General features: G+C 50.5%; 1 protein-coding gene across 3 annotated transcripts in view; it reads right to left on the bottom strand.

Annotated features, from left to right (window-relative positions):
- The window catches only part of TGFBRAP1 (transforming growth factor beta receptor associated protein 1), a 48,663-nt gene that overhangs the window by 5,764 nt on the left and 20,369 nt on the right, over window positions 1-22,530 (bottom strand). For all 3 annotated transcript variants that reach the window (XM_036873086.1, XM_036873084.1, XM_036873083.1), the window contains exons 3-10: window positions 20,408-20,602; window positions 18,244-18,398; window positions 10,360-10,442; window positions 8,606-8,947; window positions 6,858-6,915; window positions 4,264-4,407; window positions 2,540-2,683; window positions 1,822-1,981 (exon numbers count right to left, since the gene is read on the bottom strand). In XM_036873086.1, the coding sequence (XP_036728981.1) occupies window positions 1,822-1,981; window positions 2,540-2,683; window positions 4,264-4,407; window positions 6,858-6,915; window positions 8,606-8,947; window positions 10,360-10,442; window positions 18,244-18,398; window positions 20,408-20,602 (1,281 nt within the window). The remainder of the gene's footprint in view (window positions 1-1,821; window positions 1,982-2,539; window positions 2,684-4,263; window positions 4,408-6,857; window positions 6,916-8,605; window positions 8,948-10,359; window positions 10,443-18,243; window positions 18,399-20,407; window positions 20,603-22,530) is intronic.

Raw genomic sequence — 22,530 nt, 5'->3', positions numbered from 1 at the left:
TCTGCCACCCAGGCTACCTGGACGCCCCTGAACTCTGCCACCCAGGCTACCCTGACACCCCTGAACTCTGCCACCCAGGCTACCTGGACACCCCTAAACTCTGCCACCCAGGCTACCCTGACACCCCTAAACTCTACCACCCAGGCTACCGGGACACCCCTAAACTCTGCCACCCAGGCTGCCTGGACACCCCTAAACTCTGCCACCCAGGCTGCCTGGACGCCCCTGAACTCTACCACCCAGGCTACCCGGACACCCCTAAACTCTACCTCCCAGGCTACCTGGACACCCCTAAACTCTGCCACCCAGGCTACCTGGACACCCCTAAACTCTGCCACCCAGGCTACCCTGACACCCCTGAACTCTGCCACCCAGGCTACCTGGACACCCCTAAACTCTACCTCCCAGGCTACCTGGACACCCCTGAACTCTACCTCCCAGGCTACACGGACACCCCTGAACTCTGCCACCCAGGCTACCTGGACACCCCTAAACTCTGCCACCCAGGCTGCCTGGACGCCCCTGAACTCTACCACCCAGGCTACCTGGACACCCCTAAACTCTACCTCCCAGGCTACCCTGACACCCCTGAACTCTGCCACCCAGGCTACCTGGACACCCCTAAACTCTACCTCCCAGGCTACCTGGACACCCCTAAACTCTGCCACCCAGGATACCTGGACACCCCTGAACTCTACCTCCCAGGCTACCCGGACACCCCTGAACTCTGCCACCCAGGCTACCTGGACACCCCTGAACTCTACCTCCCAGGCTACCCGGACACCCCTGAACTCTACCTCCCAGGCTACCTGGACACCCCTGAACTCTACCACCCAGGCTACCTGGACACCCCTGAACTCTGCCACCCAGGCTACCTGGACACCCTGGCCTGGGTGGCAGAGTTTAGGGGTGCCCACGTAGCCTCCCAGGAGGGCTGCCACGTGCCTTAGGACAAAGTACATGTGTCACACGAGCATCATTCAGGCCTGAGTCGTGTGCTGCTGGCCACGAGCTCAGTGTCATCGAATCAACAACATACATTAAAAAAGGTGTCTTTAAGCAGAAACACACGTAAACAAGGTTACATATTGATCGGTTGGTGAAAATGATGTGACCAGAGGTTCTCAGGAGCCTGACCCTGCATCCCTCCAGGTCTGATGGCTCAGTGTCCGTGAACTCAGTGGTGGAGACTCTACAGGACACAACTACCGCGAACAATGAGAATGGGTGTAGTTAATGGTCAGAGAGTGGTGTTAAAAGCTGCTAAAGAGGAATGTATTAACCCAGTAAGGACAACCTGGAAATTCCACGGTGCCCGAAACGGCAAGAGACAAGTTCAGTGTGCCAGGTGCTGCTCTGAGGCTCGTACACAACAGGGACACTGAGGTTTCTGCCCTGGAGGAAATGAAACCCAGACCCCCTCCAGGACCCCCGCCTTCCTCCAAGCCTGGGGCAGCCGAGTGGGCTGCTGGGGGCAGTGCCACCCTCAAAGCCGTGATCAGAGCTGGAGCCTCAGAAGGAACTGACCCGAGGGAGTCAAAGTCAAATGAGCAAGCTCAAAGCAGCTTGGCGCAGCAGACGTGCAGACCTCCCAACGCCCAGGGCAGCCTTCGCGTCATCAGCTAAGGGGCCCTGTCCGTTCCCAGACGGTGGAGGACGGACAAGGAGCCTCGCCTGCCCTCCAGGAGGCTGACTTTGTGCCACACCGGCTCACGAACCCCCCCCTCCCTCCGAATAGAGACGAAGAAATGCCAACGCCTCCGTCCCTGGCCCCACCCCCCCACCCCCGCCGGTGACGTTTATCCAGCGAGATCCACTCACCCAGCAGGAAGTGGACTCGGTACAAATCAGACTTCTGGAGCAGGCGTCGCAGCTTCGCCTGCGTCTCGGTCACTTCTGCATCCTTGCCATTGGCGCTGGGCCTCTGCTGCAGCACCTCATCCAGGTAGAGGACGGCTAAGTGCGTGTGGTACTCCTCCTTCTGCAGGACAGAGGGACAGGCAGACAGACAGCATTTGCTAGGGGAGCCCAGAGAACGCCCCCCAACCAACCAGCCAGCAGGTGCCTGAGACCGGACATGCAAGGTGAGCGGGGGCTACAGGACAACCACAGAACACGCGTACCGGGGCAAAAGCTTTCAGAAACCACGACACAGAGAAGCTGAATCTAAAATCTATGGGAAAATATCTCATTTTGAGAAGTGAGGGCCACGGGATTTAGGTATTCTCCAAAAAAGGGACAGCTTTCCTCATTTCCTTTAAGAATAACAACAAGGAAAAAAAAAACTCTAAAAAAAAAAGAATAACAAGGAAGGAAAAGAGAAGAAAATATAAGCGGAGGGGACAAGAGATGGAGGGTGAGAAAAAAGCTACTTAGGCCGCCGGTCTCTTTCACAAACATCCGGCTCCCTCCCTGACCTCCCACGCGTACAGACTGAGCGCCGGGAACACGAGACATTACATTAGACCCGTGGGCCAAGTTCAGGTCCCGGTGATGCCACCGCAGCCCACGCAGCTCAGCCTGCGCTCTGGGGCCTCACCTGCAGTCTCCTGTCCGTGACCAGATGTTCTAGGTACTTAACCAGGGCTTGCGGGTATTTCTTAAGGCAACTGATGATATCATCTGGGTTAAATCTACTCTGCTGTTCGTCCACAGGTCTCTTGGTGAAAACTTGAACTCCGACCTGAAAGAAGAATAGCAATTTATTTATCGTGCTTTGCAAACACCCCATCTTATCTTCATTCTGAGCACTGTACGCTTTGGGTAAAATCATTGTTAAAAAAATGATGATTTGCGGGACTTCACTGGTGGTCCACTGGTTAAAACTTCGCCTTCCAATGCTGGGGGTGCAGGTTCGATCCCTGGTCGGGGAACTAAGATCCCATATGCCTCATGGCCAAAAAAGCAAAACATAAAACAGAAGCAATATTGTAACAAATTCAATAAAGACTCTGAAAATGGTCCACATTAAAAAAAAAACAAACAAAAAAACATGATGATTCGGAAAAACAGTGCAGATGAAGCACTGACAGAGATAGGAAATGCCGCAGAGCTCCAGCTGAAATTCCTTCTAAAAGGGTCGGAAACTAAGGAACCAAACATTTATTGGTGGTAGGTTTTGACAATCCATGAAGCAACAACTCTGTAACATTTAGATCATCCGAAACAAGGACGGTCACTTGCTGGATCATAAGTGAAAGAAGATAAAAGCGGCTGAAGATTCAGTGAACTCGATTCTCCAAAGGCCCATACCCACCGCGTGCATTACCCACATGGGACCCAAGCCCACGCACAGCGACGAAGACCCAACTCAGCCAAAAATAAATAAATAAATGAATAAATAAATTTATAAAAAAAAATACTAAAAAAACCCCCTTTCATTTATTATTGCCAAGTAATATTGCATTTTGCGCATATACATTTTATTCATCTATTCATCAAGTGATGGACACGGTGTTTTCTTTCTTTTGGCTGTCGGGAAGAGTACTGCCATAAATATTCATGTACAAGTTTTTATGTGAATAAAGGTTTTCATTTTTCTTGGATGCACACCTAGGAGTGAAATCGCTGTCTCATATGATAACTCTGTTTAACCATCTGTAGAACTGCCAGACTGCCTTTCAAAATGACTGTACTGTTTTACTTTCCCACCAACAATGAATGTGAGTTCTAATTTCTCTGCATCTTTGCCAACAGGTACTATTGTTGTCTTTTAAGTTTTAGCCATCCTAATGGGTGTGAAATGGTTTTGATTTACATTTCCCTTAAGGATTAATAAAATGACTGATGAAAACAAACAAAAAAAAAGGGCCCTTCTGTGTCCCCAACCCACCCCCCCCAAAGGGGGTTGGGGACATAGAAGCAAGGGCGACGGTTTGCCTGGTGTGGCCCAGGCCCGGCTCCACGCCCTGCAGGGCAACAGTCTGGTCCTGCTCCAGCCCACAGAGAACGAGGGACCAGATGCCGTTAGGGGCGGGGGTCAACACACAGGTGTTTAAGAAGATGCTAAGACCTGACCTGCGGTGCTTTCTGCTTTCCTACACAGTGGCCTGCCCCCGACACAGGTGTGCAGAAGCACTGAAATGCAGAAATTCCTCGAGAGCTGGGATTCAGACGGCTCAAGCCATGTATTAAAAGGCGGTGGGGGGAAAGCGGAGAGAAGGGTTAAAGTGTAGCTTGTTTTCCCACCTAGAATCAAGTTTTCTGTGCATTTTCACCAGCCTCCCTGCCGCCCCTGAACGAATGCGTTTACGAAGCACAAACCTCCGGATTTTTCTGCAAGACCCAGTCAGCATAGTGCCACACGAGGTCCGGGTCGAGGCTGTAGGTGAGGAAATCCACGATGTACTCGTACAGGTCTGAGCGCGTGGAGTCGTGAATATCCCCGTTCACGATGCTCACCCACAGCTGGAGAGGAATAAAAAAGAAGGTAGGGAAAGTTACATACCTCTTAGAATTAGCTCAGAAAGGGCAAGTGTTTGTTTGGCCTTTCAATATTTCAAAGTGGCAGGAGAAACTTTAGAGGCTTAAATCCATTTTAATTTTTTCACACACACGAAAAAAAAAAAAAGAGGGGACACGGTCCAGGAAATCAGGAACATAAAGCACCAAGTTCTTTTTCTTTCCTTTTTAATGAGATCACAGTAATACAAAAAGTAAAAATAGTATATGAGGAGACTTGGATGCATTAAAAAATGTCTCTTCCTGAAATAAAATCATCACTGACAATGTTTGGACACAGAAGAAATTCACCTACATCCATCAGCCGGGCTGTTTCAGCCTTCTCCATCACAGGAATTTCTGATTTTGAAGACGTTTTGGGACTGTGAGAGTCTGATATGCTTTCAAAACCTCTGGTGACCCTGTGGCCTGGTGTTTCTACTGTCTAGGAACGGGGGCTCAGGGTAGATTTTAATAATAAAGTCCTTTGCTATTTCATCCAGACACTTCCCTGCCGTGTAAACTGAATCTTTTTTTTTTTTAATGCTCCACTGTGCATATGTACTATTGTTTTTATTTTTTTTAATTTTTATTTATTTTATTTATTTTAAATTTATTTTTGGCTGCGTTGGGTCTTCGTTGCTGCGCGCAGGCTTCCTCTAGTTGTGGCAAGCAGGGGCTACTCTTCATTGCGGTGTGCAGGCTTCTCATTGCGGTGGATTCTCTTGTTGCAGAGCACGGGCTCTAGGTGTGCAGGCTCAGTAGTTGTGGCACACGGGCTCAGTAGTTGTGGCCCGTGGGCTCTAGAGCCCAGGCTCAGTAGTAGTGGCGCATGGGCTTAAGTTGCTCCGTGGCATGTGGGATCTTCCCGGACCAGGGCTTGAACCTGTGTCCCCTGCATTGGCAGGCGGATTCTTAACCACTGCGCCACTGGGGAAGTCCCTGTAAACTGAATCTTACTTTCAGAGCCTCAGAATGAAGTGGCATCACGAGGTGTGGCAGAGATGGGGGCTGCCTGAGAGCCCCCTGCACCATCGTCTGTGCCGTGGACCTCACCCACGTGTCCACACTGACTTCTGAACCACACCATACCAGCAGGCAGCCCAGGAAACAGGCAGGCAGTGTAAACGCCGTAATTCTGGTAGCAGCGCACCAATGTTTTTTATGTTACTAGTTTCTTCAGCGCTGAATTCCCCAAATCAAGCTATTCACACAGCCATTGAAATGTGTCATTAAAAAAATTCTGCCATATATGGAGATTTATTCCATATTATTTCAATTTTGTAAACTCCTGTCTATATAGCTTTGCTAATGTTATTAACACTTATAACAAACTGTAATTCTCAGAACATGGTGTTTTAAAAAAATAAAAATTTTAGCTTTGACACCCAAATCTGCTCTTAGCCATGGGGTGTATGTTGATGGAAACATTTTTTTTTTTTTTTTTTTTTACCTATTCCACAATCATGTTACCATGGTAATTTCTCAAAGCAACCAGATATGCTTGGTGAGTTTGGTGAGCACTGCTGATGCTCTTGGCCGCTCACAAAAGATGCAAGACAAGAGACAAGATGAGAAATTTGGGCGCAAGAGCCCCTGCCAGGGCCCTGAGCACTGGCTCAGTCCCCAGCTCTCCTGCTGACCAGAGGTGCCACCCGGGCAAGTGACTGGCCTTGATCAGCTTTAGTTTTGTCACAGATGACATGACAACCCAGCTCTCTGGCAAGACTTATTGTCATTAACAGTGGAAATTACAACCTACTACAGCCATAATTTTTGATAAGGCAGTGGAGTCACAGGCCTTGTGGCTCAGTAAGAAATCCTATCTTTCTTACATTTTAAACAACTCAGTCTTGACAATGTTCTTTAAAGAGATGGAAAGATGAAGAAAAGAAAATTCTTGGGGCTTCCCTGGTGGCGCAGTGGTTAAGAATCCGCCTGCCCATGCAGGGGACACGGGTTCGAGCCCTGGTCCGGGAAGATCCCACATGCCGTGGAGCAACTAAGCCCGTGTGCCACAACTACTGAGCCTGCGCTCTAGAGCCCGCGAGCCACAACTACTGAAGCCCGCGTGCCTACAGCCCATGCTCTGCAACAAGAGAAGCCACCGCAATGAGAAGCCTGCGCATAGCAATGAAGACCCAATGCAGCCAAAAATAAATAAATAAATAAAAGAAAAGAAAAGAAAAAAAAGAAAATCCTTGGCCAACATTTCTCAAGGATTCGCTTTCTAAAACAGTACTATTTTTGTTTTGTAAAAAAGGTTGTAGATCAGGCAAGACTGGTCTCTATCAATTTGTGATTTTTTTTCAAACAGGCTCAGTAGTTGTGGCGCACGGGCTTAGTTGCTTAGCAACTTAGTTGCTAAGTTAAATGGTGGTGATTTTTAAACAGTGCTGAGATGCCTTTGAACTCACCTGAACGGCAGCAGCGTCTTGGTGGTTGTAATGATAGAGCAGCCCCAGTGCAAAGTACCTGCAAGAAAACTCAGGGTAAGTGCACCCTCTCCCGACCAATCACTGCGGGCAGTACCCCCATAGCAACGCCCCCGGCCCTGGGCCCCCAGCCCCACATGTGCTATTCAACTCAGTTCAACAACAAATTTCAAGCACCAGAAAGATCCTCCTTTCTGTTTATTTACTTATAGTCTGAAAATGTATTCCCTATCAATTTCCAGAAAGGACCGTATTCACATCTAAGATGAGCTGAAAAATAAAACTGTAATGATACTATGGAAAATCACATTTGGAATTGCTTTACAACTTGCTTCAAATACTAGTATGATTTGCCATCTCTTCAGTTAACCATTATTAACTTATCACGAGGTATTAAGACTGTTTGGAAGGGATGCTGTCTGAGCCATTCTGGGGTAAGGATTTTGAACAGCAATAAATGCCAACAGTACGCAGGCATTGCAGAGAACAGAAGGTCAGGGAGAGTCGGGTTGGGGGGACCCAGAGTTCCAGGCCCTGACTTTCAATCCAGGCTTCATTACTTAGGGACTGTGTGACCTTGAGCAAGTAGGTTACTTCCTTGGCCCTTGCTTCCTCATTTATAAGCAGACAGGATCAGTGATGACACGGGCATCGCCCGGGCCGTGAGCTGTTGCCACCCTCCCACGCTCACAGGTGTGTCCTCTCCTGGTCCTCTTCCCCAGCAGGTGACCAGGTCAAGCTGCCCCAGGGGGCCGTCGGATTTCTTCCCTCAAAGAGCAACCTCTCAAGATACTGAACTATTCCCTAGAACCCTTCTCTTCTCCCGAAAGCTTTTAGGAAGTTACACTGACTCCGCCAGACCCTGCCATCCCAAGTCACTGCCATGAGCTGTCAGTGCATTTTCTGGTTCCTAAATAAATCACTCCATTCCACAGGGCCTTTGGGAAACGGCTGAACGAGCCACTTCCCGCGTGGAGGTCAGTCACCAGCCCATGACGTCCTGCATCTGAACAGGTTCTGGATGGTGAGCCTGGGTCTCCGCGGAATTTCACCAGCACCTCCGCCATGTCAAACGCATACCAAAAGTCACACACAAAGAATCTCACAGGGAGCACTCAACGCCCCCCCCCAGGCCTAGAGGGGTTAGACCACCGCCTGCCCCCAGGATGAAGAAGCTGCCACATCTAATCACGTCGTCACTGCAGACGGGCCCCCATCGTACCCGGTGGCCGGTCGGCAAGGGGGTGGGTGCCGACCAGCTCACGTCTGTAATGAAGGAGTTCGACCCCGTAACCTTTTATCCACGAGATCCAGAAGCCTCCCTTTCTATCTGTTTATCCAGATGCCCATCTGTCCGTTCAGTGTGGCCATCAGTGGCCGAAGTGCGCTATCATTTTACCGACACGCATGTGGCATCTCGCACAGCTGAGTCCCACCCAGATGGAAACTGAACAAGCACACCATTGCCTGACAAGGCCTATGACTGTACGATCTGTCGTGAAGGAGCTGGCACGAGAGTTGGTGCCCTCTAAGACCCCTGTGGTGGATCTGCAGACCGTGATGAGGCTGATAGATCCCGAGGGTGCCGGGTGGTCCCTTGATGAACGCCTGGGGCTCAGAAGTCACGCTGGTGCCTCAGTGCACGACAGCTTCCCGTGGGTGGGGACGGGGAAGGGCCAGGCAGGGAGCCCTGGGTTCGGGGGGAGCGTCGGGGGGACAGAAACACTCACTTTTTGTGCTTCTCCAGCCAGGCGGCGCTGTCGGTGAGCAGACAGAAGTTCTCGGTGACCAGGAGGTCCAGCAGGCTGTCGTGGTCAGCCTCCGTGTACAGCTTGAGCAGGGCTGTGTCAATGTCCTCCTTGTAGCCGTTGGCCACCTCCGTGCTGCGGACTTCGTTCAGGTAGCTCATGAGGAAGCGCTTGCACTTGGCCACCTTCTCCTGGTCGCCCTGGGTCAGCTGGTTGAGGTCTGCAAACTCGTGCAGAGGAGGGTGGGACCGGGTGAACGAGGAGGACGTGGGCAGCAGGAAGGGGTACAGCGAGATCAGCTCCCGCACGTCGAGCTGGCCGCTTCTGCAATTACAGTGTCAAACTAAATGAAGCAAAAAGAGAGAGAGAGTGCACGTAGGCACACAAGACGACACTGGACGGGTGCGCTGCCTGCACGCCGTCCGCAGCTGCACGGGCTGCAAAGCACCACGAGCCAGGCACCGCCCACCCCCAGACCCCACGACAGAGCAGAGGGCTTGGCGGCCGCAGACGCGGCCCCTCCAGTGCTGCGGTGGGACGTGGGTCCCCGCAAACCCAGGCGGGGGCGGGGGGGGGACAGCAGGAGGCACAGCAGCTCTGATCAAAGGCAGACTCGGAGGAGGCCCCGTGTACACCTCCTCCTTCACGGCTCTGAGTCATGCAGAACCTGTTCTACGTGGACATTTGGAAAACTTCTTCTACAGGCGATGCCTTCGTGGGACACTGAAGGGCGATCACAGCGGGTTTAAGTTCATCTTCTGAGAGAGCGTGAAGAGCCACTGCTTCCCAGGGTGCACCTGACCCCCAGCCCAGAGGAAGGGCTGCTGGAGGGGGGAGGGGCTGAGACAGGCCTGGGCTGGGGAGGGAGAAGGGTGGGGTGGGTGCTGGTGAAGGGGGCGGCCCACGCGTGCAGGATCCATGTCACGCGGAAGGGACCTCAGCTTCCTAAGACGGTGGACCAGGAGCACGCCGTTTACAATGTCCTCAGAAGAAGGACAGTTTTTCAAGTCTTCCCAGAAGCACCTGCTCTTTCTCTAAACTCAGAGCTTTTGGTAAAATCTCTGGAGGAAAGGGAAAGTGAGCCATCGTGTTTTCCTAGGAATCCTTCACAGGGCATCGAACACGCTCTTTAGAACTGCCTTCTCGGGCTTCCCTGGTGGCGCAGTGGTTAAGAATCCGCCTGCCAACGCAGGGGACACGGGTTCGAGCCCTGGTCCAGGAAGATCCCACATGCCGCGGAGCAGCTAAGCCCGTGCGCCACAACTACTGAGCCTGCGCTCTAGAGCCCGTGAGCCACAACTACTGAAGCCTGTGTGCCTAGAGCCCGTGCTCTGCAACAAGAGAAGCCACCGCCATGAGAAGCCCGCTCGCCACAACTAGAGAAAGCCCGCTCGCAGCAACGAAGACCCAACACAGCCAAAATCAATAAATCAATAAATAAAATAATAAATTCAAAAAAGAAATTTCCACGTTCCTTATTAAAAAAAAAAAAAAAAAGAATTGCCTTCTCCTCTCTTAGAGGACCACTCTGTATGCCCCTTATCTGCCCCACCTTCAAGACACAGGACAATGACCCTCGGGCTAGGGGGGCAGGGGGCGCGAGGGGTGTACGCACGACGGCCTCGCTACTTCTCCCCGGAGCACAGCACCCACGGCGGCCTTTCCCGTCACAGCCACAGCGGAGGTCTGACCGCGGAGGGACGCTTGCAAGGCTGGCTACCGACACCTCAGATTACCTGAAGAGTTCTTTAGCCTCCAGGAACTGAAGCTGCGCAAACTGTATGAAGCCCGCCTGCTGCAGAATCCGCCGGTACATGACCTGCAGGGAAAGACACGTTTCATCGCTCTGACCTGCCCTGGAACCACGACAGGAGGAGGAACGAAGTTTCTGGTCATAATCCAGGCTAACTGTTAACTGTTACATGGAAACCTGAAGTTACAAGGTAAGGAGAAAATGAGGCTTATACGAAATGATTTTCAACATATACACGTCTACATGTCAATCAGCCCCTCATTCCTGAGACCAAGTGGTTCTCTGTCTAAGCATCGTTCTTTCTCCTCCGTGGATTTCCCATCCATCCCGACCCGTGTTCCTCCTCCCACACTCCCTGGCTTTCTCGATTGCTTCCACCTCCGGTGCTCGGACGGATGTGAACGTCGCCGGCGTCCCTGGGAGCCCGGAAGCTGCCCATCCTTCTTCACTCTTGTGGAGCTGACTCTTCACACCAGCACTTCTGAGCACGCCCCCAGAGCACAAGGCCCATCCCATTTAACGATAAACAGATAAATACGCAGGTTTTCCTGCCGAAGCTTGGGAGACACTTGGAGACTGCGTTCCGTCCCCTCCCCGCACCGGTGATACACAGCCCCATCCACACCGCAGCCCGAGGATTCCTGCAATAAAAGTGCCGTTGATCTGTGTCTAATCCAGTCCTACCCAAATTTCCCGGACCACAGAGCCCTTTGTTCTGGTAACTTCCAGAAATAGCAACGCACTTAAGGAAGATGCCCTGGGGTGTCTGTATTTCCACCCCGTCCCCGTCGCTATCCAGCCGGTGAGCTTCAAGCTTTGTCCACCTTTGTCTGAAAGGCCTTGTGGACCCGTCTCTGCTCTGTCCTCACTGGCTCCATCACCTCAGCCCGGGCCCTCACCACCTCACAACTAAAGACTCTAACTGTGCTTAAGACCCTAGGACTTCAATTCCTCCCCTTTCCATCCATCCCGCCGTTTGAAACGCCATAAATTCCTTGAAGGCATGTACATTATTCATCTCAGCATCCCCGCACCCTGGCAGAGTACCTGCCGTTTAAGTAATCACCTATTGACCTGATCAGTTTTTATGAAACTCCACTTTGTCACTCGCTGAGCCCATTTTACAGATAGGAACATCCTGTTCAGAGATGCTAAGTTTTTAGCCCAGAGTTACTAACGTGTAAGTGGTTGAGCCAGGGTTGAAACCCGGACCTTCCTGCTTCTAGAGCCCAGTTCTTCCCGCTCACTGGCTCGCCCAGCTACACAGCAGGCGGCTAACACTGTTACCCCTGCAGAAACGAGGGAGGTGGAGACACCGAAAGGCTGTTCCTTCCGATCAGATTTCAGAGGGGCTTGTTCTCCAAAGCACAGCGGCATCTCCTCCCGCCCCTGCAGAGCAATTCCTGCAGAGACAGCAGGAAAGGCAGCTGCTTTTTCATGACTCTCTTCCCCGATACCAGCTACGTCTGACGGGGAAAACTGGCCTCTGTATGCCGCCAGCAATAAGTAGACAGGAGTGAGGCCAGGTTCTGTTGTGAGGGAATACCAGTTCCGTCTCTGAAAGGAGAAGCAACAAAGGCCAACCACTTAGCAAGAAGGATAGAAAGGACCCGTCAGCTGCGGCAGAAGAATTCTCATTCACACCCAGGCTTGCTGATGAGAAATCCGCTGAATGACAGTTTTTTCCTCGTGGCTGCAGGATTCAAATGTCACCCACTCTTCCCCTTCCTAAAGGGAAACAAAAACTACTTTTGCTAACACTCCTGACTTCCAAGAGTGTGGGGGTCGCTCTCTATAGTCTAGTCCGGGGATTCTATGTAGACTTGGAAGAAGCCCAGAGAGATTCCTTCATCCTGGATGCTGAAGCCGTGCCGCTGTGGCGAGAACACCACTGAATCAGAACCTGTACCCAGCGCAGCCAACTCCTGGGTCTCTGAAAGGGACAGCCTCCTTCCCAGAGCGTCCCCTGTGGCTGACACCTCCTCCTGGTCCTGCTCAGGGGATGCTGAACTACAAGACCTGGGGCCAGGGAGGCCGGGAGGAGGAGGAGGAGAGGGGTGAGCACGTGGGGTGTGTGGGGAAGAGAACCAGAAAGTCTGTCGAGACCCCCAACATCAGCGCTAACTCACGACGGGATCAGCTGTCCTTTTCACTTACGAGTTTGTCGTCAGTGTAAGGTGGCTGCCAAAACTCTCAGGGGAAGAGGGAAAATGAACAAAACAGACCTCTACACAGCGCCACTCCGCACCTGCTCCGTGCAAGGCTGTGGGCCTGATGCCAGCCAGGTGTAAAGGGCGCCTGTATTCTGGAAGCGAGGTGAGGCTGAAGTCACACCTATGTTCCTAGTGTTTTATTTCTGGATTGACATTTCTACTGTCTGTGATTCGGGGAACTGGAAAGTTGGTGAAACAGAAGATTCTATTCTAGAGATTTCTGAACCTGCTTTCAAGGTTGTACTAAGTTAAATATCACACAAGAGCTTCTGGAGAGAACAGTTTTTCTGGCACCAGATTCAAAGTGTACCTCATCTTCTGGCCCCTCCTTAATATGCACTGCCGAGGTGAAATACAAACTTCTCAACTCACGCAAATTATTCCCCTTTGAAAAGGAAGGACAGGCTGACACCTGCTACGACATGATGACCCTGGAGGACATCACGCTGAGTGACATAAGCCAGACACAGAAAGACAAATAGTGTACAATTCCACTCATGCGAGGTCCCCAGAAGAGTCCGATCCACAGAGAGCAGGAGGGTGGGTGCCAGGGGTAGGGTGAAGGGGAGCGGGGAGTCACTGTTTAATGGGGACAGAGTTTCAGCAAGATGAGAAGGGTTTTGGAGACGGATGGTGGGGATGGCTGCACAACAATATGAATGTACTTAATGCCACTCAACTGTAGACTGAAACATGGTTAAGATGGTAAATTTTATGTTAAGTGTATTTTATCACGAGTTTAAAAAACAAAACAAAACAATTGAGATAGAAAATCACAAGCTCACTGACACCATTTATAACAACAAGGCCTGCCCACAAACCCACAGTACGAGCCACTGGGACAAGCCACCACTAGCTACAGGACCTGGGTGGGGTCAGAAACTGTGGGAGGGACTGGGAAGAACAGAAAGAGGCCGTGGGTCCCCAGGTCCCCCCCAGGAGACACTGGGCAGCTTGGGGGCCCCTCGAGACACAGTGGGGAGTGAAAAGGACTGCCCAGACCCCATCTGCTGGGAAGGGCCAGCACTGAGATACCGGACTCTAAAGACAAAGAAAAGATCCTTGGATTCAAGCAAAAGACTAAGTCGCCACAAGGGACAGAAATTCAGGTTGTCAACCGATTTTCGACTGCAGATGCTTTATGCCAAAAGAAAATGGTGGGGGGCTTCCCTGGTGGCACAGTGGTTAAGAATCCGCCTGCCAACGCAGGGGACACGGGTTCGATCCCTTGTCCGGGAAGATCCCACATGCCGCAGAGCAACTAAGCCTGTGCACCACAACTACTGAGCCTGCGCTCTAGAGCCCGCGAGCCACAACTACTGAGCCCACGTGCCACAACTACTGAAGCCCGCATACCTAGAGCCCGTGCTCCGCAACAAGAGAAGCCACTGCGATGAGAAGCCTGTGCACCGCAACAAAGAGTAGCCCCCGCTCGCCGCAACTAGAGAAAGCCTGCATGCAGCAACAAAGACCCAGGGCAGCCAAAATAAATAAATAAAATAAATAAATTTATTAAAGAAAAAAGAAAGATAATGGTGGAACTTATTTAAGTTTCTCATTGAAAGATGACAGGAGTCCAAGATTTTCTATCCAGCCCAACTGTCCTTCAAGGCTGTACAAAGGCTTCAGAGGAGCCGTAATCAACATGCAGACACACGGGAAGTATGTCCCCAGGTGCCCGTCCTGACTGAAGCCTGGGCTGCTTCAGAAACCAGCGACTGCAGAGCTGTCAACAGGAGAGGTGCCGGTGAGCATTCAATGCGCGTGCGCCTGGAGAAGCAGGACTGATAGGTACAAGGGGGACGGCACAGTGTGGGCGTCCGTGCGCTCTGAGTCGGGGAGACAGCAGAACCCCCAAGGTTAGGGGAGGATGGGGAGATCGCACGGAAAGCACACTGTGCTTGCCGGCTGCCTGCCAGGTATTGACTGGGATAGAGGGGTGCTACATCAGCGCAGATGCTGGGGGAAAGATGAGGAAGAGGCTACTAGCCAATTCCAAATACGGCTCGAAGTGGGGAAACAACAGACAATAGGAGCTCCACCTCCACCCCCTGCAAAAAAAAAAAACCCAGAAAACCAAAGGGCTTTTACAAAGCTAATACTGTTAGGGTAACCATGAGAACAAAACACCGACCCTCACACCAAAAGCAGACAGACAGATGGCGAGGAGGAAAGAGTCAGGGAGGGCAAAGACATTGGATGAAGGGGGAGAGAGAATATAGACTTCTTTGAATATACTGTGTCTTGTTGATTTGACTTCTGAATTATGTACCTATTTAACATATTTATAAAATGAAATTAGATTTTAAAAAGCAATCCCTATAAAACAAATTCAAATGAAAACAAAAGTCATATGTTGGTGGCAGAACCACTCAGAGAAGAATTGGCCCACGTGACTCTGAAACAGAGAATTGTCACCATACAGCCCTAGTGGGTTTTCCCCCAAGGATAAAAAGGACGTAAGACGCAAACATTCACAGGACGATTGGGGAAACGTGGGCAGATGGGACACCCCAATCTAGGAAGGAATTAGTGTTGATTTTGGAGACTTATGTGATGGTTACATTTCAAAGGGGGCTTTCTTGTCTTTGGAACATACATAGTGAAATATTTTTAGATGAAATAGAAAAAACAAAACAAGACAGGTATCAGAGCTCAAACTTAAACATGATACCATCCACACTACATGATACAAATCAAGCAAACCTTTTGTTTGACCCAAACCTGTGTCTGTAAATGTGTCCTTACTGCCTCTTTCTGTATGGCATCCCAAACCTTAATATGGTTTAAGCTCGGCTTCCTTAAAGATCTAAGCTCTCTCGCCCTTTGGATCTATGGAAGGGATATTCCTTTAATCCAAGTTCCACAGTTAAACTTCTTGATAAATCCCTCCTTGGTTCAGAACTCAGTGAAGCAAAACTGATGCTCACTTTAATGGAGAGAAAGGTGACCTGTGAAAAGCCAGTCCCCTGAACTTCTGGTCCCTTTCTCTCTCCCTTTCTGGTTTTTCTGAGCCCAGGGTGTAGCATTTGGTCGCAAGCCTCCTGAAGTTAAAATAAGTAATGTACTTAATCATTGTAAGAGTCGCAGGCAACCCTTGAAAATGCATACACATGCATGAAAAATGACCTCTGAACGTTTTTGTCAATATTGTCTTCTTTTCCTCTCATGGTTCTATTTTAAACAAAACCCTCCTGCTCCCGGATTCAGAGCCCAGCTGTCTGAAGACCAGTTCAAAGCTCCGAATCGCCCATCCAGCGTCCTTCGTGGTCCAGCCCCCGGCACGAGCAGAGTGTGAGGGAAAAAAGAGGGAGGCGTCTGCCCAGGACCTCGGGGAGGGATGAGCAGAAGCTGAGAAGAAAAGGGCCCTGGGTTACAGGTTAACACGTGTTAATTGTGGGAGCACAGAGCAAGCAGTCAGGGATGGGGGGGGGATTCAGAGAGAAGGGCGTATTTGAGCAAGGTATCGAAACCTGTACTTGGCGGAGTTTAGACGTTCACTCCACTGATAGAAAACAGCACAGATAACAAGTGAAAAAACAGGGAGGGCGGGGAGGTGGGTGAAAGCACGGGGCGCTGATGGGGCAGCACGGGTGGCCCGGCTTTACCCAGGGATGCCCAGAGGCCAGCCATCTCTGCAGTGGGTCTTTGGATGGTGGCACTGGCCATTCTTGACTTGTTTTCAGGATTAGAAGTGTTTTAGGATGGCTCCCGGAGTTGCCTGCACAGTGCAGGGCTCAGGCGGCGGGCAGCTCAGGCCGGGGTCACGGTGGGGGGGGGAAGGAGGCAGCGGGGGGCCGGGGAAGCGGGCAGGGCCTGGCCGCGAAGGCCACCTGCTGCAGACTTGACTGTGGGCAGGGAGGCGCCCGCGGAAGGATCTCCAGCTACGGGCTTGGTGGACACGTCAGAGAGCACTTTCCTCAGGGCCGTGGAGGACGGACTGCAGACACGCAGGAAAGGGGGCTGTGAAAATAATTCAGGCACAACGGGAGAAGGGGCCCCGGCAGCCACGCGGGCATGAGAACGAGAGCCAAGTTCAAGGCCACTGAGGGTGCACGTCTGGGGCGCGTACAACAGGGGGAAGGCGGGGAGCGTGCTGGGTGGACAAACCCCAACTGGGATGTCGGACAGCAGAGCGAGACAAGCACTAACGCCATCCACTATCCACTGCGCAGCTGCTCTCAGGAAAACGGGGGGAGAAAAGCAAAAATCCAGGAACACGGGCAGCCTCTGTAAGAAAATGGGCACACCATGGGTGTGTGCAAGGAGGGGGCACCCGACACGTGCCCGTCCAGACGCCCATGAGCTCCCGGGGCCCGCTCTCGGGACGGAGAGGAGCTGAGAGCAGCAGAGCAGAGGCCAAGGCCGCCTCAGCACCCGCCCCCCCACGTGGACACGCAAGGAAAACGCGGCAGAAACAGGCGCTCTCAGCACCGAAACACGCCCTGAACTGACGGGTTTCTCCTTTGTGCTTTTGCTGCCCCCTGCTGAATGCTCACAGATCATCTCACTAAAAAATGAGGAAGACGGTGGGCGAGGGAAGGACTGGGAGTGGGGGCTTCGCAGATGCAAACTATTCTCTGTAGGACGGATGAACAACGAGGTCCTACCGCAGAGCACAGGGAACTACAGTCAACAGCCTGGGATAAACCATAATGGAGAAGAATGTGAGAAAGGATATATATGTATAACTCAGTCACTCTGCTGTACGGCAGAGATTAACACAACGTTGTAAATCAACTAGACTTTAATAAATTTTTTTTTTTTTAAATGAGGAGTAAAGATGGAAAGTTTATCAATATTTATCCGGTGACCATAAATGACACGTCCTGACTTCTTCCACCTTCGGAATCTACCCTCTGCAGCATAAAGCCACGGAGGCCAGAAAGCGCAGCTACATCCCACAAACCACAGCGTCCTGAAAACCTGGCCAACAGAAACAAGAAGGGGATCGCTATGAACTCACTAGAACTTTTAACGATGGACTTAGATGTTCCCATGAAGCGTGCACACACCAATATTACGCTTTATTATTCTCAAATACATAGAGTAACGCGGACCCACCTTGCAACTGATCAGGGAGCAATTTTTAGGAAACCTGATTTCATCAGACATGAGAATAATTTGTGTTTGTTTCATCAATGGTATTGATCATACCAACGATATTAAAGTTAGCGTTTCTTAAATGCACTAAAAGTCTTCTCCTAAGGAAATGAATTAGATGGATTCCGACAACATTAGATGGTTCACAAAGCTTTTTCTGTAGATAACATAAACCTAAACTCTACAAACTCAACCCCATCCCAACAAATATACATTCTGAACTGGGAGACAAATTAACCTGAGGTTCCTCTTTTCGTCTGTAACGACTGTGCCCTGAGTCTCCTCTGGAAGAAGGACGCTGATTAGAAATACAACTTGGAGTATTAGGCACGGGAATTATGTCAGAGGCTCAGATCCCAACTTGGCCTCTGCCGGCAGCGTGACTTCATCCAGCTGTTGGTCCGGCTGCTCTACAACCTGCTTCCTTATCTGTGCAACGTGGAGACGCAGAGAAACTTGAATGACAGACAGGGAGCGGTCTGCGGGGGCCTGGCGCACTTAGAGCCTAACGTTTTCTAAGCCGGCAGCCTGGGGGCCCGCTGATTACAAACCTGAAATTTTTCCTTTGGAATGTTCCTCCGGGCGCCTTTCGCTAGAATCAGAGCCTCCTCCACTCTCCGGCTTGCTAGAAGATCCTGTATTTGTTTTTCCAGAGGTAACGGAACCAAGACGTAAACTCCTTTACTCGTGGCGACAATCACTCTTCCTGGGAAGAAATGGAACACGGTTGGAAAGGGGAAGAACACAGCGCTGGCAAGAAAACACACCGCCTCGCCCAAAGGGGGGCACGAGCGGATGTCTGACCCACGTCATCACGGCGCCCCAACCCCGAGTTCCCACAGCAACCAGAAACGAACGCTTCTCTTTCCTTCTTCCCACCATCAGAAAAGCGTGAACTCTTAACACTACATTTCCGAAGTATGGGATGTTAAAATGTTTGGCCTTTTTTTATTCTGAAGTGCTGATAAATTTAAAACCAGTTGAGTAGATCCATAATGAGGCTATAGAGCTCAGTCCTGGAAAATAAGCAGTAAGAATTATGCTATCCCTCGTATAAAACTTTTGAAAAATTCTTTTCTCTCCAGGGTAGTCAGTTTACAGGAATCTAAGATTACAACGCAACATTCTGAACCATAAGATAACATTTCACACTCGCCCGTCATCCCGAATCACCCGATCTCGGCGTTACCTTCTCCCTTCCCCACTGCCCCGTGGCACCGTGATGCCTGGCACGGTCCACTGGGGAGTCGGACCTGCCACCCAAGACAGGTCCTCCTGCCAAGCTTTGAGAGCAATTTCTGCTCTCTCTGGAGACATGCCTTAAGCTAAACTATCACCTGTTCCCAGGAAGCAGTGGAGCGACCTTGTCTGTCTGTCTGAAGGTCGTTCAGAGTCAGCCGAGCCTTTTCTTCTCCCTCTGCTCCTCCCTCCTTGGGAATCACCGTGTCCATCCCAGTCCCACCGCCTGGTCTCTCCCCGCCTGGATCTCCCCTTCCTGGCCTCCCTGCCCGGCTCTCTGTCTGCGTCATCTGTCCTGCATGTCAACCTACGTCACCGTCCTCACACTCAGATGAGGTTCTGCCCTGCTCTGCACTGGCGTCCCTCCTTCTGGGAAGCCTCCCCATGTTCCCGCCAGGGGTGGGTTATGTCGCCAGCCTCTGCGTGCCCGCAACCCATCCCTGTGCCCACCTCCGCCCCTCAGTGCGCACAGCACGTAACACTGGCATGAATAAGCTCTCCCAGCATGTGTGTCAGGGCCCCAGTCAAGCACTAACACGCTTCACGTGGGACCTCGAGACTCAGCAGGTCTGCGTCCCCAGCATCTATCACAGGAAGGGCAATGTCTGGGGAGCCCCAATCCTGACACAGCAAGGGCAACGCACAGATCTAGATTAGCTCCTGGTTTGAAGAGAATATCATCAAGGGCATTCTTAGGAAGCCAGGGAAATCTGACCACAGGCAGGGGCTGAGAGCACATTTCTGGGGTGTGAAAACGGCTTTGTGGTCACGTGGGAAAATGCCTGCTGAAAGATTCCGGATTAAGTGCCATGGTCTCCTCCGCTTACTTCCAAACTGCTCAGCAGAATGTGAACCAGTACAAAATCTAGGTGAATGGGGGGCAGGGATTCACTTTGTTTTTCTTTCAACTTTTCAGCACATTGGAAGATGCTCATAATAAAATTTAGGAGAAGTAAAATAAATCCCTCCCTCTCTGGCTGCCCTGGTCCGCTGCGGCCTCACCCAGGCCAGCCCTCCTCATACAACAGGCACCACAGTCCCGGTGAATCACTTGCGTGGCCTGGAGCCCAGAGTTCCCTCTTGTGCAGATTTGCGCGTGTCTTTCTCTCTGCCTGAAGGTTCTTTCACACCACATCTACTTGGCAGATTCCTACTCATCCTTAAAGGTTTGGCTCAAATACTACCTCCTACAGGAAGCCCTCCCTGATACTTCTAGGAAACACTTCCTCCTCTGCTCTCCCAATTGGCCTTATTTTGTTGCTATCAAGCTCTCAAACTGCTGTGGCTATTTGTTTCACTATCTCCCTTTAACCTCGGTGCCCCTGAAGCACAGAGACTGTATTACCATTGCCTGTGGGTCTTCCATGCTCAGCAAGAGGCCAAGTTCCCAATGGACCCTTAATAGCATTTAGTGAAGAAATACAAGCATAAAAGATTGACAGCTAAATGTTGTTAAGATTCCGTGGAAACCAGTACCTTCAAAATCCTGGAGGATGTGACCTTCCTTAAAGGGCAGGGTCTGCTTTTGCTGCTGGTCCAGCATGCTGTGAACGGTGATGAACTCGCTGTCGAGGGCAATGACATATGGGAAGCAGACGGCCGCTCCAACCACGTTCTCCGACCAGCGCACGGGCGCGCGCTGAGATATCCCGGCCACCGTGGCAAACATGCCTGGGAAAACAGGAAGGGTCAGGGGGGCTTCAAAGCGCTGGGCTTTGCTTGTTTGTTTTCTGTAGATGTGTCTGAAGGCAGAATACCTGCCCCTTCGTTACATTTCGAGCTGGGAAAGATAATATAACAGCGGCGTGTGCAAAGGACCCTCCGTGACTATTCTCGTGAAGAGAACCGCTTTCCCCAGGATGTCTACATCAGTATTTCCTTCCAAGTAAACATGACGTTAAAAACGTGTACATGTACCCACATGAAGGTATGTACAGCTCATGTCCTCACATGTGGGGAAAAGTGACTTTCACACAATTTAAGAAGCTTCACAAGCTTGCTTCCATATCCGGTCCTCCAACGGGTTTGCATTTCTAAGTGCCAGCTCTTCCCTATACATTCACTCAACACTGAACGCATTCATTCAGATACTTATTGAGCACCTACTGTGTGCCGGGCACTCTACAAGGCTTCCTATCCAGAACTGTCTCTGTTCAGAGTTCAAGTCTAATTCTGGATACACGTTCTCTCTGACGCAGGGATACAACCAATCTTGCAACTGAAAACAGAGAGCTGTTAAGTGTTTGTCAATGATAACTTCCATAGTCAACCACGGTTCATCTATTTTGTATATAAAGCACTAAATGACATTTCCAAATGAGCTGGATAGAGTCCATAGATACTGGGGTTTATGAAAATTCACATTCACCCAGTGAAGTCAATCCATTTTAAGTCAGTTTTCAAAGTGCTTGACATAAAATACCTTTAAAAACATGGTATGTAAAGCAACTATACTTCAATAAAAACAAAAAACAGCGTGCTATTGCCTGCAAATGATTAGATATTCCTACAGTAGAAAAACGGTTTCTATTACACAACAGAGAAGTGGGGAGAGGGAGAGAGACAGAGAAATACAAACAGTACTTTAAAACAATGGAAAGTATCTCAAATATATGATAGGAGCAAAATCCCTAAGCCTATGAAATCACTGACCCTCCTAAATTTTCCATGGTTACAAAGAGTGAAATGTATTGCACTTAATCAAGTACAAACATAGCTCTTTTCCTCTAAAGTAGGCTGTTCTTGAAAATGGGTATCAGGGGCTTCCCTGGTGGCGCAGTGGTTAAGAATCCGCCTGCCAATGCAGGGGGCACGGGTTCGAGCCCTGGTCCAGGAAGATCCCACATGCCGCGGAGCAACTAAGCCCATACGCCACAACTACTGAGCCTGCACTCTAGAGCCCGCGAGCCACAACTACTGAGCCCGCGTGCTACAAATACTGAAGCCCGCGCACCTAGAGCCCGTGCTCTGCAACAAGAGAAGCCACTGCAATGAGAAGCCCGCGCACCACCATGAAGAGTAGCCCCCACTCACCGCAACTAGAGAAAGCCCATGTGCAGCAACGAAAACCCAATGCAGCCAAAAAAATAAAATAAAATAAATAAATTTATAAAAAGAGAAAATGGGTATCAGGTGGGATCACACATGCGTGTCCACGCTGTGCTCTTGCCTGACACAATCTGGGGCACCTCCTGCAGGGGCCACTTGTACGTACAACACTTGTTTGGTTCTGCTTCACACTTAAAATATTGGCTCTCGTCACGTAAGTAGCACCAACCAAAACCCTGTCAAGATGACAGAGAAGTGAGCCTTAGAGAGAGAGTGAGAGTGTGTGTGTGTGTGTGTGTGTGTGTGTGTGTGTGTGTGTGTGTGTGACAGTGCATCTCCTACTAAGGAAACACATTCCTTCCCCTTCAGTATTTCCCTTCCACCCTTAAAAGTCTCTTAAAATCATTCCGAAAAAGACTAACTCAAGAGAAAAACAAAGGATATGCATCAGTAATTCACAGAAAACAAAATGCAAATAGCTAATAAATTCCTGAAGAGGTTCCCATATTCCTTAGTAACCAGGGGAACAGAAATTCAAAAAAAAAAAAAAA

Source organism: Balaenoptera musculus, chromosome 13 (genome assembly GCF_009873245.2).
Source record: "Balaenoptera musculus isolate JJ_BM4_2016_0621 chromosome 13, mBalMus1.pri.v3, whole genome shotgun sequence".
Lineage (NCBI taxonomy): Eukaryota > Metazoa > Chordata > Mammalia > Artiodactyla > Balaenopteridae > Balaenoptera > Balaenoptera musculus.
The sequence above is the reverse complement of the archived record's forward strand: the minus strand, read 5'-3'. Positions and strand labels throughout refer to the sequence as shown.